Source organism: Aptenodytes patagonicus, chromosome 18 (assembly GCF_965638725.1).
Source record: "Aptenodytes patagonicus chromosome 18, bAptPat1.pri.cur, whole genome shotgun sequence".
Lineage (NCBI taxonomy): Eukaryota > Metazoa > Chordata > Aves > Sphenisciformes > Spheniscidae > Aptenodytes > Aptenodytes patagonicus.
The window spans coordinates 12,345,761-12,365,160 of record NC_134966.1 but is presented as its reverse complement, the minus strand read 5'-3'; the positions used below and the strand labels follow the sequence as shown (position 1 = coordinate 12,365,160).

The following is a 19,400-nucleotide window of genomic DNA, read 5'->3' as shown; positions in this document are numbered from 1 at the left end:
TAAACAAACTTACTGGGTTTGAGTTCGAACTGTTCATTGTACAACTGACTTCAGCATCACTCACATACTAAAGTGTATGTTCCAATGCTTTTCTGAAGGAATACTGTCAAAAATGCACTAACCTTAAGCCATTGAAGAGCTGTTTAGATTTATCCAATAAGTAGCAAAAGTCTGTCACCGTTTTCCTCTCTGCTTGAGGAATATCATCTTCAGCTCCTCCTGATGACATGATTTCTTTTAGGGCAAACTCAGTCCTATGAAGAAGAAAATAGCCATATTACTAAAAAATTGAGGGCTACTATGAACACATCCCAATTAGATGCATGTACAGTTCCATGGGGATGGTAACAAAGAGCATGCAATTCTCCCACAGGTTACTCTTCTCAAGACTCATTAAAAATAACAGCTGAGAATCAAAGCATGGGACTAATTATTGCACAATGCACTAGTTAACAGAGCAAAATTAAAAATAAAAGTGGTACAAGGGTCATAAAATAAAATAACTCTGAGGACTGTATTCACAAACACAAAACTGCCAACAAAAGGACTGTAACACAAACAGTACTTGGGTTTCATACTTGGACAAAGAAATCCTCTCTAAATTTGCCTTTCTGCAGAGGTGTTTATCCTGCAGCCGTATTTAGAGACTAGCCTCAGTTCTGTTTACATTTCATTTTCTTCTGTAACTGCTGAAAACTGTAGCTCACTAGTTGCTAGTGCTAAAACATAGCAATTTTAGACAGAATGCTAAAAAATATCCTGCTTCCTCTCTACTTCCTCATGACTGTTTAATTCCATGGCTTGCACTGCCCACAATTATACCTGCAGATCTATTTTTACCGTTCATGTGAGCAAAATGTCATATTGTACAGTAATCACCTCAACAAAAAACTAAAATACAACGTAGATAATCCTAGTATTGAGTAAGCGAGGGAATACTGAAGCCTATAAAGGCAGACTGGCTTTTAAAATCTTACTTGAAACATACATAGATAGAAAATTACCTTTTGATCATCCAAAGGTGAGCTACAGATTTCTCAGCAGCAGCAACAAAACATGCTCCTCTGAAAATGGCTGCCAGGTCTTTGGCTCTTCTGTGCTCTCTAAGAATTTTAGTGCAAGATAAACACACCTCTAACTGGGCAAATGCAGAGCTTTTACTTTCAGCAACTTCTCTACCGGTTCTGGTAAGCACTTTTGTTAAGCAACAAGTTTCCATTTGTGCAGCAGCTCTGTTTGGATGCTATTTGCATAAATAATTACCTACAAGTCCCAATTCAAGCCAGGAAGTGGCAATGCTAACTCCTTACAGTCATTGGAAAGTACCCAGAAGCATCTTTCATCAACTGTCAGGAAAAACCTTCATAATAACCAAGCAGACTTTAGAAATACTTCCCTGAACAAACATTTCACGCCTACCAAACGCAGAAGAAATTGGCAGTTCCCCCCAGCTTTTGGGGATAAGTTAGTGAGCATATCCTGCCAACCAAGCAGTTTCATGATTTCCCAGTTTAGACAAGATGCAGCTCACATTCACTTGTCTTTTATACACCCACCTGACAGTGCACTAGAGCACTAGTGCAAAGACATGGGGTGCACTGCACAAACCGCTTGTTGAAGAGTTCCAGAAAAAGGTAGGAAGCATCTATTTATTGTCAGGTAACTGCAATATGGGTGCCAGACAGCGTAAGAGAATTCAAAACATACCAACCAGATGTCAAAAGCTGTTGGCATGAGCCTAGCAAGCAGGACATGAATATTGTGAAGCACCAGCCTGTGTTTGAAATCTCTAAAACATTTACATTCACACAGCATGAAACAAAGAACACTGAGTACTTAAAGCACCAACATATGAAATCGAAGTGAACAGCGAGAGCTAAAAAACTTATGTCAGAAGCAGCCAGGAGGTGATTCAGGAATTTCAGGAAGAGGGACAATACCCCAGGTCCTGTGTGCTCCACAGCAAGGGTGACCTAAATCCTGTGGCGAGGCCCTTGGATTCTGCAGCGCTCCACTGTGGTAGACCAGGCACTCTAGAGCAGCTTCAGATACATTTTCAAAAGTTGAGGAGCTTGCTTAAATTGCAAAGTATGTTTCATACAGTCTGTAGATCATTCCTTTAATGTAACGGTAAAGTCAATTTTATTTTATGCTACCCTTAAGTTATACTATCCAACTACCCCAACCACTGCCAACATTGGCCAACTGCATGTGTTAGCCCTGGTGCAGGCAAGTAAAACCAACTGCGGTTCTCATGTTGAGGGAGTCCACTAGACCCACTGCAAAGAGGGCCATTTATGCAATCAATAAAAGACATGCTAGAAAATTCACTGCCTGCCGATCTGAAAGGTATCAGAGGCAGAAGGCAGGAAAAATAATTGTTGCAGAGAAAGGAGAAAAAACCTCTCTTGGGTTATAGACAATTAAGGTGTATTTTGAAAGCCTACTCTAAACCCAGCCACTTCCTAAATATTTAGCACAATACTAGTTTGTGGAAAGTTAGAAGAACTGAGAGAAGAAAGGGGGTGGGGGGTGGGGAAGAGATATTACCAAACTGAAAACAAAATATTGGAGAATATTCTGTATGGTCAGCCTCCTGATATGGCTATCGGCATGTGGCTTTGGAGCTATTACTGAAGCAGAGGGCAAAAGCACCTTTTCTGCTCATGGAAAGAAACTGCCAAAAGCAGAGGGAACAACCTGTCTTCTTATCAGAGACTGCTAGTGAAGGAACCTAGGAAACAAACCACATTTAAGCATGTTCTGACATTCCATAGAGACCTGAAAAATTAGTATACCCTGGAGACATTCCACTAGGACATTCAGTTTTTCCTTTATTTGCAGGTTCAGAAATGAAAAAAAATGTATGTTGCAATCAAGCCACACAGATGGTATTAAGGCAACCAGTAGCCTGAGTTTAGGCTAAAATGTGGTATTATATAGCCGGGGTAAGGAGTAAGAGGCAGAGACTTACCTGCAGAAGCATACAAAAGGAGCACACTTACTAGAATAGTTAGGGGTTTACTTTTTGAAAGAGAGGAAATGAAGTTAAGTCTCAGTCACTCAAACTTATCTCCAGAAAAGAATCCCTACTGGTAAAACAGACTGTTCCACACAGAAGACATGAAACTACAGAACCTGCAAAATTACATCTTCACTCTACAACTGAGTAAGGTGAAATCTTAAAAACCACATACATCAACGTGTATCAAGACTTTAGCTTGTATTGCTTTAGAGATCAAAATATCAATAAATGCCTGATCAAGTTCCACTTTAAAGTGAAGCTGCCACAAGCACAAAAAGCAGACATGTAAAAAAAAAAAAAAAAAAAAGTAAAAAAACGTGAAGCACCAGAAACACAGATATGAAAGGAAGGGATGGGAGAAAAAAAAATTCATTAGAATACTGAGATAGATGATTAGTTCAGGGTGAAGACAACAAAACCCTGCGTCCTCTAAAATGAGTATCTTACAAAAAGTTCAGGTTCATTTGCAAGAAGCAACTTTGGGTTTTATGTATGGAGGGCCTGCCTGCCAGGCAATGTCTTACTATGACAATAAAAGAGTTCCGATACAACTGCATGTCACATGAACTTAGCAAAGACAGTAAAAACTAGATTGTGTTGAAAAATGTAACAGTTCCACTGCATATTATTACCCCTATATTTTAGATTATTTAAGCAGATGATAAGCATCACAAATGCGGGATGCTCTCAGTGTTCCAGGGAAGGTTATCATCCTGGCACAACCAGCAGCGCGAAGATGGTGAGAAACAGCACAGGCCAAAACAAAAACCAGCTAGTATCAGTATTTGACATTGTAAAGCACTATTACTGAACATGACCTAAACAGTGGTTTAAAACAAAGAGATGTACTTATATCATTAAGGTACTGCAGCTCAAACTTTGTGTGTGTGGTGACTAAGGAGGCTAGGTGGAAGAAGAGGGGAAATCTTGTTGCAAATGGCAAAATTTTCACAGACCTTCTGCTAAAACTTCTGTTTGTTCATTTTAATTTCCATTAAAACCAATACTCAGCAATTGGATATTGATACAAAAAGACTGAAACACAGCTAATAGTAGTAGACTAAAAAAAACTCACTATGATAGTTGCTGCCGTGAAAACATCCCTACCATTCAGCATTCCAAATATGCCTTCTACCTGGTTCTAATCTGGATTGTCATATGTATTTCATATGATATAAAAAAAAGACTTGCATTGAGTGTCTTATTCTGGGTCTAACGTGCATACTTCCATCAGCATGCTTTGAATTACACATTTAATGCTTATTCTAAAAAGGGCTTTGAACAGAACTCCCTACGAGAAACTCAAAAAAATCTGCCAGCTTTTCAGACATGCTTAGCCTAACTTCCTTGTTTGTCAAACATTTTGGTGGTATTCCTCTCACTCAACCTTAAGCACCTAAACAGTAAGACAGACGCAAAAAATTAATCTCATTTTCTACTGATGCTTTTAGAGGGAGGGAGGTGACCAGAAGACACTTGATCTAAGACATCAGAATGAATGGAGAAGACTCTGGGTGCTTACAAAAAACTATTTCATTAGTACGTAATAAATTAAACACAGAAGCCTCAACGTGCCCTCTTTTATTATAAAATAACCCAGAAACAAACAGCTAAATCACAGTTAAAAGTAGAATGAAATGAAACCTTAGCTACCCACACAATTATGAAACTATCGCTGTTCTTAATGACCTGAAGATGCAAGCACAATTGCCTGTGGGATAGAATAGGCACAACAGACATAACACCTCTGGGATGACAGAACAAGTATGCTCCAAATAATCAACTTTGGACAGTGACAATGGACAAGATCAAGTTTCACCCTCTTGCAGGATAATTAAAGGCATGCTCTGGCTCTGCCACATATTGCACTCAGAAAACAGGAGTACTTCTAGACTATCCAGTGTATTTACACACATGAATGGTACAGTGGAAAGTCCTATTGAAAATCCTTAAAGGTTACACTTTAAAAGCATGAGTCCTGCTCAGAATGGACTGGTTTCTTACTCACTACATGTCAAAGTTATCCTCATGATGATTATAAAACAACACCATACAGAAAATACATTATAAAAATACTCAGACTGAATCACATCATGGGCAAACAGAGTCTTCTTTCTAGGAAAAAATAATCAGGAAAAGAAATAAGGGGTTCAATCAAGAAAGAAATAAAAGCGGTGAAGAATTAAGCACAGTAGTAATAAACATGACAATTTCCCTCTGTGAGATATCTTTAGAAAAGCTGCCAGAAGGTAATTCTTCTACAGATCTCAAATTCAAAGAAGCATTTTCGTTACAGACATGAGACAGGCGCTGCTGCAATTTAAACCCTGGTTTCACTCAGCCACTGCACATGCCTGAATATGAAGAAAAGATGGGAAGGGAAGATGGAAAGAAAAAGGACAACAGGAGCCGTTAAATGATAGGTGAAGCTGGCTTTTCCAGCTGACACAGAAGGAAAATAAAATTAGTTATCTCATGCACTGGTTTTGGCTTATCATGCTCCGAAGGGGGTGGTATTTGGTGCCGTACAAAGAATGAACTACTATCATGAGCAGCTCAGGAAAGGAGGAGGTCTTCCCTGCACTAAAGACTGTGTTGTAATGCAGCAGCATTACAGACAGGAGAAAGAATTATTATTAGAAACAGCAAGTGGGCACAGCAAAGGGAGGAATATAGCCACTGACATCGCCCTTTCCTCAGGGACTGCTGAGCTCCAAATGAAAAATATAAATAAAATGCAACCAGTAGTACATCCACAACGTGGACCTCTCCTCTTTGATACTAGAAGTAACCCCACAGATCTGTGCTCCTCTTCTGCAAACAGACAGTTCTCCCAGTTTTGTCAACTGAGCTATACCAGAAATATCACCTACTTAATTTTTTTGTTCTTGTGTTTGATGCTTTTTGCTTTCTTTCATGCAAAAGAAACTGTTGGACTGTTTTGCATGACATTTTTTTTTTTCCTCAAGTAGCACATGTTAAAAAAAAAAAAGATCTCCAGAGTCTGCAAAAGGAGACATGGAAACATTGCTTTAAAAAACTGTTAAAATAAGTCAGAAAATGGTGACTTCCAGCAGAACTTATTATTCTCTCAAAGATTTTGCCAACTCCTCAGGCCATACAAGGCAGAAAAATTGTGCTAGCCAAGCATTGCACTTCGTGTGCCAGGTTCTTTCCAACACACTCTCAGAACGCACAATTCCAGGTTTGCTTAGTACAATACATTAATAGATTTTACAAATTCATCCCGTTGCAGCACCCAGGGTAGAAGAGCTTACAGGCATCCCAGAGGATGGCAAGACTATGCAAAGCAGTTGGAGCCGAAAGGCAGCAGGAGAAGGGGTATGGGAAACAGATGAAAGTTTCATGATGCTAGCCAGTATTTTTTAAAGTTATGTGTCACTTACATCACACACGTTTCCACTTCCCTGTGGTTTGCCGTCTTTTGGCTAAGGTTTTCCAGGCTCAGCTGGAAGGGAAAAAGAGTGCTGAAGTCAACGGCATGCACTCCCTACTGGCCCTATACTGGGGCTCAGGCCTGTAAAGCAAGACACACTTTGTGAACGGTGAAAGAATACTCTGGGTCAAGGAAATCAAGCTGACAATGAAAGTCAAGCATAGATATGTTAAATAACTGTATGACATGCACATCTCCTTAGCCAGATTTATTACTTAGCCAGGATCGCTACAACCTGCCATTCAGCTGCCTGGTAGAAGAGGGTGGTCGTAACTTCACACCTGACACCTACAAACAAATAAAACCTCACTCCACAGAAAATTTAGTGATACTGTAACAGTATGGCATACTGTACAGCTGGAAGTTAGGAGTGTATAAACTGTTGAGTAAGGACAGGTAGGATCACAGGCAGTTTCCTAGAGCTGCATAGCAGAGTTGGCTGGACGTGGCACCTTGACCTCCTGACAGAGCACTTTTACAACTGATCTGTCTTTTTAAGCCATTGCTTCTGCTCAGTTGTGGAATCTTGAGTGTCTCCTACCTTCTAGTCAACCTGGACAGCCTCATCACATGCATATTTAGAGGATAAAAGCTGTGAGTACCTATTAGCAGTGTTTTATCTGCTTCACCTAAATAGTCAATTGAAAGAACAACTCTCTTCTCAACTAGAGCATCAGCAGTAGACTTAAAATTCTCATCTTGTACTACTAGAGGCAAACAATCTCATTACAAAGACTTTAGCAGCACATTTGTTCTGTCTGGTATTTTACCAAGGAAATTAGAGTACGTACTACTGAACACAAGCAGTATGCAGTACAGATACTTCACACACATGATATACAGCCTGTCTTCCTTACTTCAAAACCAGAAGAATTTAATCTTAAATTTTTTAGACATTTATACTTTAAACTATCACTTTCAGAAAAAACTGTATGATTTTGTAAGTATAAGCATGAGCGCATCTTTCAGAAGCAACTCTTCCAAAAATCAGAACACGTCACTCATTGTGTCATTTAACAGGTGACTTCACGCACCTTACGAATACTGATCTCCATGGTGTTCCAGCCTTCCAAAGATAAAGTTTAGATGTTAAATATTGACACTATACACAGGAACAAATTTATTACAATGCAGAGAACTGATCAATGTGACCCAGTGAAGCTTCTTGGCTAAAATTAGAACAAGAATCTGTATTTTATTTCAGGCTCCAGCCATTTTGATTACTGAGCCTTCAGCTCTGTCCCTTAAATAACCTGTACACAATCTTCTGAGCAGGACAGCAGATGCAAATCTAACAGGACAATCCAGGAGGGTTAATGTTGGGGATGGGAATAGGACTCTGTTTTTCAAATGCTTCCCACTCCTTACTTCGAGATGCAAGTGGTAACCAAAAAATCAAAAGCAAACACACTTTCTACATCTGTCTTGTTGATACAGGAATTTCCCCAAACTGAGATGTTATTAGAACTGCTCTCCACAGAAACCAATGGTGGAAAATACATTCCAATCTATCAGGATTTTAAAGGTCTCAAACCTTGAGTCAAAGAGACCAGCTCTCTTTTCACTTTTCATCCTGACACATCTCCCACAGCATCATTGCCAAAAAGGGACATGATATAAAGCCAGATGCCCAGTTGGTATCTATTTCTTAGCCACAAATTAATAGCACAGATAAAACTAAGCTCTTGATCATTCATACCCGAAGCCTGGTACCATCATGACTCAAATATCTACCAAGAAACATCTGATCCTGCCTTTGTCAAGCAAGACGTCTACCTTTGCTCTCTAGTTGCCTCTCCTTTTCTTCTACAGACTGGCATACTCGCCTCTCGTGCTTTCTTTCAAAGCTATACTGCACGTTTTGGGAAAACCATCTGTGCGTTTCCATGTAATCTGCTCAGAGCACTGACAGAGCCTCAGACAACACAAAATTAATTAGAACCCCAATTCATTCCTCTTGCAAGAATACCTAATCCTCCACTGAGAGCCACTGTCCCAAAGCTCCTGAGACACCACTCAGTTCTATTCAAGAAAGACTGAAATAAATAAATAACACACACACACACACACACCCCATACACACGGATGTACACACACTGAAAGCTTCACAGACTGCTGGAGTCAGTACTTCAGAGGGAACGGCAAAGAGCAGTTATATATCAGACCATTTCTTTATAAAATATAGGGGGGGGGGAAGGATTTCTTTAGTATTCCAAGGTTTTTAGTAAAAGTTGGAACCAAACATAGACATTTCTCATCCCCAACCACTGTTCACCTCAGGGCATGTCTGCACTGCAGTGGCTGCAGCTCTTCCAGACATACCAAGCTCCTTTTACAGTAGCTCACTTGGACGCTGCAGGAGGCATCTGCGAGCAGTCTGAGACCACTCCTGGACTCCTGGCAGGGTCTGTAGTCCAGGAGGACAGCAATAGCCAGGTCTAGCTTAAAGAACAACTAGATTGTTTCTGTACCAGCTATGCTCACTGCTGTATAAACATGCACACAGAATACACAAGGAAAAGGACTTGGGCAGAGCCCAGGCTTTGGAGATATTTTTTGTTTGAACACCACAATAAAAAGCAACTTACAATATAACTTAAGAAAGAGAAACACAGAGCTATTTTATTTAGCTGATAATGCTGGTCAAATCATGTTCTCTCTGCCTGCATGCTTATTTCAAAAGGGCACTAAGGAGAAATGCAGCATTAACTAGGTGGGTGAAAAACTTCTATTTTGTAAACAAATTACAGTGTGGCTGACTGAAAATCACCTGCAAATGCAACTAGTTCTACTCCAATCAGGAATTCACCAAGAAAGTATTTTTCCTACTAAAATATACCAATTTTACTGCTAACTTGCAGAAATAGTACTATCTCTAAAGATTAAGCAAGAGGGAAGACATTTTTAAAAAAAAATAATAAAAACAAAAAAACAACTGAGCCTGTGACACTAGCTCACACATTTGTACACGAACAGTCATCCTCTCTTTTACAGAAGGAGGAAGCCTGGTCCCACATTGACCTGTATGTGGCCCTGTTGATCCTTCCCCACCCATCACAATAACCCCAGGTCGCCCACCCGGCAAAGGGGACTGCTTCAGCTGTCCCAGAGCTCCACACATGCTGACTGGCTGGCCAGATGCCTCCTACAAAATATAACAACTCTCTTCTGCCTGTTCTTCCCTTTAATAGATGCACTAAACATGTCCCTCTCCTTCAACTTCCTTTGAGCTTTGTGAACGTTACTGGCTAGATAATCTTCAGGACCTTTCTCCCTGCAGCAACACTGGTTACATCGGACAAGTGATTTAAAAGCTGCTTGGAGAAGAAGAAAAAAAACAAGGAAGCCTGACTATGCATTTGCATAAACTTTGTTTCCTAAAAAGGGGAAAGGAGAGGGAAGGGGATATATAAGAAAACAAGATAAAAACACGCACGCACAATTCTCCAGATGCACACTGCTATAGCAAGTGGAAGTGACAGATAGCAGGCACACAGTTATACAAGAATTTTATTTTATTACTGCAAACTGAAAGTTTAATACTTTCACATGAATGTGTAGTTCATTCCTCAGCACATCAGAAGACCAGAAGATTTGCAAACAGTGTCTCATATTAAGACCCCAGAGTTAACATGAGCTGCCACCACTGCATTACCTTTGACATCTCAGCAGGAACAGTCTCAAGACTTTCTGTAGAGAAACTACCAACACCACAAATTCGAATCCATTCTGAGTCAAATGAGTTTGAATATCCAGCATGTAGTGTCAGTCCTATTATTTAGCTTCAAATAAGTGCTTAGTCTATAGAATCAGACTTTTCATTTGGTTTACAAGTCTTTAAAAATCCTTTTATTGATTAAAACACACCTGACTGTATCCAGAACTGCAGCTTTCGCATCTTTTCTCCTAGAACAACGCAGAGCTGCTCAGTAACATCATACCTCGGAAACAGTGTTGTCCCTGCCTTCTACATTGAGATCATCTGAGCCACACCTTACCAGCAGCCTCTTCTAAATTCACTATGGGCGGACTCACTTTACATACAAGAGACACGATATCACCGTGGGATGCGCGTGGCCTTTTTCAATTACCTTCATAACACAAAACTTTTGCTTCTCTTCTTTATGTTTCTGCCACTGGCAATTTGTTCCACCTTTGTCCATTCTGCGCCCTCTGTGATCCCTCTTTCACTGCAGTTCATGACCTTTTGTGTATAGGATGAACAAAGGGCAAAGGCTAAAAATGTCATCACAGTTGGGCCTCTGCTCTTCTACTGACTTAACTAGTTTGCTACCAAAAATGAGCTCAAGCTCAAAGTCAGACCAAGGCAGAGTTTCTGGGTCATCGGAGTCCAGGAATCCCCAGAAGATGGTTCAGAAGCAATGTGGAAGAGGATGCAAGTGTTCCCTTTCACCCAAATTCAAATCATGAATCTGTAGTGGTGCCTGCATACCACCTACATGGTACTTAGTAGACATTTGCATTGTATGAGAGAGCAATAGAAAAAAGAACATCAGGCTAGCCTACTCTTGGCAGGGGTGGGAGGGGAAGAAGGGAGATAGAAAAACACCATCAGCTGCGGCGGGCTGAGCTGTGTGTATTTACATTTCACAAGCTAAACTATTTAGTGGTTTATTTACACACAATGTTCTTGGAGCAGCTAAAATGCCAGTTGTGTTTTATCTTGATTTTGTGGCAGTGCACATGCCACAAAATATAGGAAGAGTCGGCAAATGACGTATGAACCTCGTACATCTGGAAAAGCGCGTAAGCCGCTGTGAGAAGGGAGAAGGATTTTGGAAGCACAGGCACAACAAGGGTTGAAATGCATTAGTTATGACAAGACACCAAAATAGAACCCAGGGACTTGAAAGCAATGATCAAGTCACAATACCACAGTTTATGCTGCAGGGATCGCACATCCCGCTATAACTCTCATAGCCAAGTCAACCTACAGCAAGGTATACCAGGGCCTCAGGTCTCTCTGGGCTGCCCCTCCATGTTAGAGTGAGAAGGGAATTGCAGTCAGCTCCATTTTATGCACATTTGATGGCAAGACGCCAACACAACTGTTGACTGAGCCAAATCTGGGCCCCCTTGAACTAAGCCATCACCTAAAGCAGGGCGGAAAAGCACATGCCTCTCATATCTAGAGCGGCCAAGTTCCTGAAAAGCATCTGAGTTACAAGATAGATTTTTTTTCCTTCGTTCTTTACTCAGAAAACGACTGATGTTTTAACTCTTTGATGTACACTCATTAATTCAAAACTGAACGGTTGCTATACAATGTAGCTTGATGTTAATGTGATATGGAGAATTAGGAGACTTCTTTCCGGCAAGTCAAATTATTTACTAGATGGCCCAAATGGCAGTTCAGGCCAGCGTCCGATCTGGAGGGCAGTTATCACACTCTGCATCTTGTTAGCATTCTCAGCCAAGGTGTCAATGGCTACTTTCCAACTGGAACCTTACTCTGACAAAAGAGAATGCAGTACAAGCTACAGAAAGCTTTTTGATCAATTCAGTTCACTTCTTCCCTCCAAACCGGTGTTTGGCAGTAAGCTGCCAGCAAGCTCGGGAATTGCACGGAGAGCGTTATCACTCTGGGAATTCACCCTCCTGAGCAGGAACTGCTCCTGGACCATTTCTCTGCCACACAGCAGAGAAATCCCCCTGCTGACTTCTGCTTTAATTATATTTAAAAAATTCAGCTTCTAGTCTGTGTTCCATTATAATAATAGCAATAATTAAAAATACTTCAAACGACGAGTCCTCTAAACCTGCTGTTCCATCCAGGCTTTTTGGCATCGCACACTTCCTTTCTTGACTGACATCCTCAGGGAACCAGATTGATGGTTATTCTCTTCTATTCCTGTTGCAGGGCTGTGCTGCGCTCTCTCAGCACATGTAAACTGCTAGGTAATATTTGTGTTGGCAACTAACTTACATACTTTATAGAAACAGACCTCTATTTGACCCTCCATGCAGCTCCCACACACAATTTGGTCCACTGCTTTAAACTGCTTCCTTCTGCTGCAACACATACCCTGTTTCAAACCTCTGTTTCTAGCCTGTTTAAAAACTACATATCCAGAACAGCTTATGTGCTTAAAGAGAGCAACTCGACTAAAAAGCCAAGCCTGCAGAACGTCCTTATACAAGAATGTCAAAGAAAATTAATATAAAACTTGCATGTACAGGTGGTCCTGGTTTTCCTTCTACAAAGATTGCTCCAACTGAACATTTCTATGAAAAGTTCTGTGAAAAAAGACATCAACACGCAGATTTCTGTGGTAAGACTCTGATAGCTGTATCATGCTTTGGGGGGTTGGGTGTGTGTGTGTGTTGGGTTTTTTGTTTAAAATACAGTTAAATTTTAGCTATTTAGGCAATAACATCACCTCAGAGTAGACTTTCACACCAGAACTCTTCCTTCCTTGCCTAAAGCACACCATGCAGAATAAAAGATAAGCCAACAAAGGAACGTGTCCAGATGATCAAATGAATTCCCATCATCCGTTTATATCAACAACTCCATTTAAAGCCAACAGAGCTAAACCAGAATAAAAGTGATGCAGAAGGAGGCGAAATCTGACTGGCACACGCCAGGGCGAGCGCAGCTGCAGTGCGAGCGGAGGACTGTGCAGTCGCATCATGTGACAGGAGCGGCGCTGGCAGCAGAGGAGGGAGAGCTACAGCCCCCGTCCTCCCACCTTCCTAAATCTGTGCCTTCAGTGCAACATTACGGACAACACAATTTAATTTCAATGCAGAAATGACTCAGGTTATAAGCTTCTCAATGTCTTGAATTGTTACTCTCCGTTTTTATTACCTCTCTCCACCAAATAAAACAGTAACACAGAAATGAATAACAATACAGGCAAGCTATGCATTCCTCCCACTGCTAAGCACTTTCAGCATTTTATCACTTGTAGATCTAGTTTCTCAACTGAGCATGGTGAACACAGAACGCGGTGCTGTTGTCTGCATCATTCTTACACGTAGAGCTTAGCCCAACTAGTCATCTTTGTGATAAAATCTTCCAATGTTTGTAAGGGACATGGATTGCCAATTGAATTTTGATGCTGTATTGTACCTATATTTCAAGATAAAACAATGATCACAACTTCCTTTGTAGCACAGCAAAATATTTCTTCTCTCCATGTAGTTTCTATGAATGTTTTTTATGTTTTCTGTAGCAAAGAACCTGGCTATCACATTTGTGTATGCTATCTGTATTATTTTGGCAGCCCAGAGTGATTGGAGAATTATGCTTTTTGCTTCTCATTAAGTGACTCATTGTTTCTTTCATTTAACATAAATTGTGATCCAGTTTATCAAAACATCTTAAAAGAGACTGACTTATCTGATTTGAAAACAAAGCGTCTTTTTCTCTAAGAACATGATCTACAGTCAGGTATCATGCTTCTTAATCGCTCCCTCAACAGTCTGAGCAAGGGAAGTTACAACTGTTACGCAACAGGGTTCACACAAGGCGAGAAGATGCACCGGGCAGTAACCGCATCTGCAAACTTCCACAGCAAGATCCATACCAGGATGATCTTCTATGATTTCCGAAGGCTGCTACCAACACTGCGGTTCTGTCGCTCACAGGAATGGTGGGAGAGCGTACGCATGCTGGGAGACTCACTTATACTAGCATTTCAGTCATCATATGGTCCAACGCTGCTGCTTTGCATTAGCTTAGACAAGATGCTGAGACTTATGGATTGCATTTGGACAGCTCTTGCAAAAACTAGGGATTTTTTCTATTAAGGGATCCATTTTGCAGATTGGAGGACTAGAATTGCTTAGCCGAGACACAGCTTAAGCAAGCAAGCTTGGAGCCTGGTAATTAAATTACAGAAGTGCAACTCAGACTTTGACGAAAACAGGTCCTATTCTGTGGTGGGAGATTAGACCCATACTCTGAAAACCTGCAGTCTTGATCCTGAGTGTTTTATCTGGGGCAGCCTTTGCTTATTGACATTTTTATAGCCAGTAACAGGCAAGAAATCTGGGGGGATGACACAACATAACAACCATCCAGCTTCTATCCCCAAGGGCATTTCACACCACCTATTGTCCAAAGCATTTCTCAGTACAAAACAAGAATTCGGTGAAGAGGGAGTTGCTGAGGTAAAAGTTTAAAATCAGAATAAATCCATGATGATTCCATCTAACTTGCAATTTGGATATCTAGCACTGCGCAGACAGCTCTTGTAAAACCCAGCAATATTTCACCTGAAAGGTTTCATTTGCTGATGCAGAAAGGCAGCTACCTGTCAAAGGCATGCTAAACACCTACAGCCTCCCCAGCTGGGAGAGGCGGGGTGGCGAGAAGGAAGATAACATAAAGAACGGAGAAGTTAATAAAGAGGGGGCCGTTTTCGTAATTATTGCAGTTACGCTGCGAATCAAGGCCTAAACGGAAAACGTGTCACATCGTATTTCTCTTCCCCGTTAACGGCAAAGACAGCGGTGAGCACGGCTCCGTGCACCCAGGCACAGGGCCTCGGCAGCCTCCACCGCCATCGCTGCCCCTCAGCCCCGGCACAGGGCACAGACCCCCCGGCGGAGCTGCGGCTCGTCTCAGAAGGCGCCTAACGCCGCCGCGGAGCCTGCCCCGCCGCCGGGAGAAGCCCGCCGGGAGGGGATGCTCCGCGCAGCCCCGGCCGCCCCCGCCCGCACCTGCCGCGCCGCCCGCTCCCGCCTTACCTGGGCTTCCGCTTGCGGCAGGGCTTCTCCGCTGGGCCTGGAGCTCTGCGGGGGCGAGACAGCGGTGAGGGGCGCGCCGCCGCCGGGCCTGCCCCGAGGCGCCCGCAGCCGCCGCCGCTCCCGCCCGCCCGCGCCGCCGCCGCCCCGCCCGCGCCCCGCGCCCGCCCGCGCCGCCGCTCCGCCCCCCGCACCTGGAGGCCGGGCCGGTGCGGGGCAGGCGCTGCCGGGCGGCTCCTCTCACCATCCGCGCCGCCTCCGCCAGCTCCCGGGCAAAGCCGCCAGCGCCGCCGCGGCGAAGGCTCCGGCTGCGCGGAGCGCGGCTGCCGCCTCACGCTAGTCTGGGCCGGCCTCGCCCCGCCCCCGCCCGCTCCTATTGGGGGAGCGCCCGGGCCAACGGCGAGGCGGTTTTCTGATTGGCGGCGCAGGCTGTCTATCGGCAGCCCCCCGCCCTCCCGCGCGGGGCCGGTGAGGCACGGCGCGGCTGCCTGGATACGGCGGGAGGCGGCGTGCGGCGGCGCCACCGTGCGGGCAGGCCTGTCCCGCCGCGGCGGACCCGACCCGACCCGACCAGCTCCCGCCCTCCCTCCGTCCCGCGTGGCCACCTGCGCGCACGGCCCTGCCCCTGCCCCAGCCCCGCTCCGCCGCGGTGGCCGCTCCCGCCCCGCCCGCCGTCACGAACCCCACCGCTGCCGGGGTAAGAGTGCCGCACCTCGGCCCGCGCGAGAACACCGGCTCCGCTTTGACAGCGCTCCAGCGCTGAAAGAGAGGGGGGGCGGCGGCAGCACCGCCGAGCCGCCGCCGTAGAGCGGCGCGCAGCAGCCCCCTCCCGAGGGGCCGGAGCCCCAGTGCCCCGGGGCCGGCGGCGCTGCCCCGCCGCCTCCCGCCTTCCCTGTCAGCGCCCGCGGCCGGTACCAGCGCGCTGCCCGCGGGGGGGTGCGCAGCGCACAGGCTCCTCCCCCCGCCCGGCCGCGGATTGGTGCGCTCCGGCCGACAGCACCCTCTGCCTGCTGTTCCTGCGCGGCTTCCGTCCTTTCCGCCCCGAACCGCGCCGGTGCTGCCATCATGGTGAGCGCTTCCCTGCCTCTCCCGCTGCAATCCGGCGGCATCCGCGCGGGCACCGGGCCGCCGGCCGTCCCGCCGCGGCACCGAGCCCGCCGCGCCGCCGTCACACGCTGCTGGCCTGGCCCCGCCGTCGCCGTGATGTGGGGGGGATGAGGGCGGGCGGCGAGGTGGGGCCTGAGGGGCGGCGGGAGGCCGCGGGGCGGCGGCCTGGGGAAGGCCGCTCCCGGCCGGCGGGCGCGGCGGGGTCCCGGGAGCGGAGCTGACGGCCTGTCCGCCGCCCGCAGGCCAAGATCAAGGCCCGAGACCTGCGGGGGAAGAAGAAGGAGGAGCTGCTGAAGCAGTTGGAGGATCTGAAGGTGGAGCTGTCGCAGCTTCGCGTGGCCAAGGTGACCGGCGGGGCCGCCTCCAAGCTCTCCAAGATGTAAGTGGGGTCCGGCCCGGCCCGGCGGCGAGGCCCGCGGCCGGGTTAGCGCCTGCGCGGGTGTTGCGGCTCGGGGGGGTGCTGCGGGCAGGCCGCGGAGGAGCTTGCCCGAGCAGGGGGTGCGGGAGCGGCGGCCTTTAGCCGGTACCGCGTGGGAGTGGTCGCGCCTGGGTTGTGTGGGCGACGGTGCGCTGTGTTTGAGAGGTGCTTTCACAGCCTGTGTGGTTGCCTTGTGCTGTAAAACGAGGAAAAAATGGTATGAAAGAGGAACAAACATTTGTAGGCCTGAAAATCGGTTTGTGCGTCTGTTTGCTGGGAGATGTTACGCTGAGATATGCCGGAAATTGTTAGTGTTGCTACAGCACGGTGCGGTGTCAGTTGCTTGGTTGTAGCGTGTACACGTTTTCTGTATACCGGGTTTTGAACCTGTGGTACTTGTCTTTCAGTATGTTCTGAGACGTACTTTTTTTTCCCACGTGCAGACGTGTGGTGCGCAAATCCATTGCCAGAGTCCTAACTGTTATCAACCAGACCCAGAAGGAGAACTTGAGGAAGTTTTACAAGGTAAGCCCAAACATCTTGCATAGTGGTCTTTTTTTTCTTACTGTTTTCAAATATGTAATTTGCAGGCAGGAACTGATTTTGTGGATTGTTACTTAAAAGCTTAAAACCCAAGATAAAAATACTCATTTATGTTCAGTTCTAAAGTTCTTTAGTCATGGTTCCTTTTTAAATATTATTGCAAGACTGCCCTGCATTCTGTAAGCTCGGTGCGAATCTGCTTTTGCCAGGAGAGTTTTCTGGGCAGCATCACTAATCTGCGGGGTAGTGTACTTTCTAGAAGATGCAGTTTCCAGAAATACAGATACTCTCCTAAATTTCAATCATGTTGCAGGTGACCAAGGAATTCTTTATCTCGATAAGTTTTTCCAGTTTTTACAATATTACTTCTCGGGGTTTGAATTACATAGAATAGGAAAAAAAGAACTTTACAAGAGGTGTTGGATAACTGGGACTTGTAAGATTAAGCATTACTTAAACCTGAGTCAAAGCCAGTACAGCCGGTACAAAAGTTGGAACCGACTCATGTTTCCCAGTGGGGAGAAATTCTCTTAAACTTCTAGACTGTAACGATAGTCCCAATAAAAAGAAGCTTCAAGCACTGCTGCGGATGTTGTTCTTGCAGGCAGCTCAGCTCGCTCTGAGCTTGTGCACCTGATTGCTACCTTGCAGTCTCTCAAACTCAACTTGTCCTGTATTTTTGCAAATAGGGCAAAAAGTATAAGCCTCTTGATCTGCGGCCGAAGAAGACTCGTGCCATGCGACGCAGATTAAATAAACATGAAGAAAATCTGAAGACCAAAAAACAGCAGCGAAAAGAACGTTTGTACCCTGTCCGGAAATACGCCATCAAGGCATAAAACTGCAGTGTGCCGAAAGTTCTTAATTATATTGGCTGAGTATGTCTCATTAAATAGAATTTTGTTTGGAAGCTGTCACTGGTGGTTTTTTTTTAGTAGTGGTGGGTTAAAGAAGCAAACAGCTTTATGAAGAGAAATCAGAGAATTCACAGAAAGTTTATTTGAACTTTTATTGCTAATGAAAATACTAACATAACTTGCAGTTTAGGATTGTTTTTCTCTTTGAAGAACGGGCAGATGAGTACAGATCTGCGAAGCTGGGGTTGCACTTAACATGTAAGAAGTATTTAACTTGAGATAGACTGCACGTGGATGTTTACCATGTGAATAAGCTGGTATTCATCACTTCAGTAGCTTAAGAGTAAATGTTTAAAGTTTTTGTCTTGTGCCAGTGTTTAAGTGTTACAGAGATGAACTAATTTGCGAGGTGTTTTAGTGGACTGAAACTGAAGAATTTCGTCAGCAGTTGTTTCGGATCTCTGCGCAACTAGTTGTAGCACCAAAGAATCCCCGTCCGTCCCCGGTTCAGGCGCATGCCGCAGGCAGCGGTTTGCCTAGCTGAGCTGCCTGGCCCTGCCGGCAGATGGCTTCAGGCAGGCGCCTCACAGGTGGCTGGTCGCCAGTCCGACCACCGCTGCCTGGAGCTGCAGCGAGGGCTGGCCAGAGGGCTGCTGCAGCCGCCTTCCCAGGAAGCTTCTTCAGTGTTGGTCAGGAAGCTGGGTTCCGGCATCGTCCTCCAGATTTGTTCCCACTTGCAGCTGATTTAGCCTTGGCAAACAGCTTCTGGAAGTAAGAGGGTGCTCTCCGGGGTGAAGGTGAAGGCACCATCCAGCATCGCCTGTCAGCAGAGGTGCATTTTGGATGCAGGGTGTTTGGTCTGTCGGTGCCTGGCTGCGCAGGGGGCCTGTGGCAGGACTGCAGGGGTGCTTGCATCCACCCGCACAAGCTGCAACGCTGCCTGCTATGAAGTCTGCAGGCTGACGCTGCACTCACCCTGGGAGTTACAGGTGTAAAGAGGGTGTCCTAGTGGCACGCAGCTTATTTCTTTTGGATGAGGATAGTCCAACCAGGCTGGTGTTAGCGCACAGCATTACATGCTGTGGGATGGGAAGAGAGGAAGCTCAGCTCCAGTTAAGTGTTAGGAAAATGTAGGGGATACGATATTCAGGCCAAGTGTTCTTTTTGTGTGCGTGTGAAGACTGATTGAGGTCAAATGAAATCGGGGAAACCAGAGTTGAGAAAAGCTGAACTAGAAGATTGTTGCCTCTAAAGTTTCAAGGCACTCCCTGGTCTCAC

The 19,400-nt window shown here is 45.2% G+C and overlaps 2 protein-coding genes across 7 annotated transcripts in view; one reads left to right on the top strand and one right to left on the bottom strand.

Moving 5' to 3' along the window:
- Nucleotides 1-15,465, bottom strand: part of SCAI (suppressor of cancer cell invasion) — a 49,291-nt gene extending 33,826 nt beyond the window's left edge. For 2 of the 6 annotated variants that reach the window (XM_076355207.1, XM_076355208.1), the window contains exons 1-4: nt 15,392-15,465; nt 15,201-15,245; nt 1,941-2,042; nt 123-254 (exon numbers count right to left, since the gene is read on the bottom strand). In XM_076355207.1, coding sequence (XP_076211322.1) covers nt 123-254; nt 1,941-2,042; nt 15,201-15,245; nt 15,392-15,444 — 332 coding nt within the window. In that variant the 5' untranslated portion in view covers nt 15,445-15,465. Of the gene's footprint in view, nt 1-122; nt 255-1,940; nt 2,118-6,432; nt 6,473-15,200; nt 15,246-15,391 lie in introns of those variants that run through there. The other 4 variants (XM_076355209.1, XM_076355211.1, XM_076355212.1 and 1 more) reach the window with 4 other exon arrangements.
- A 716-nt stretch (nt 15,466-16,181) lies between these two features.
- Nucleotides 16,182-18,175, top strand: RPL35 (ribosomal protein L35). Its single transcript, XM_076355433.1, has 4 exons — nt 16,182-16,265; nt 16,547-16,683; nt 17,166-17,247; nt 17,955-18,175. Exons 1-4 carry the CDS (start codon nt 16,263-16,265, stop codon nt 18,102-18,104), a joined length of 372 nt encoding a protein of 123 aa, XP_076211548.1. The 5' UTR covers nt 16,182-16,262; the 3' UTR covers nt 18,105-18,175.
- Nucleotides 18,176-19,400: the final 1,225 nt, after the last annotated feature.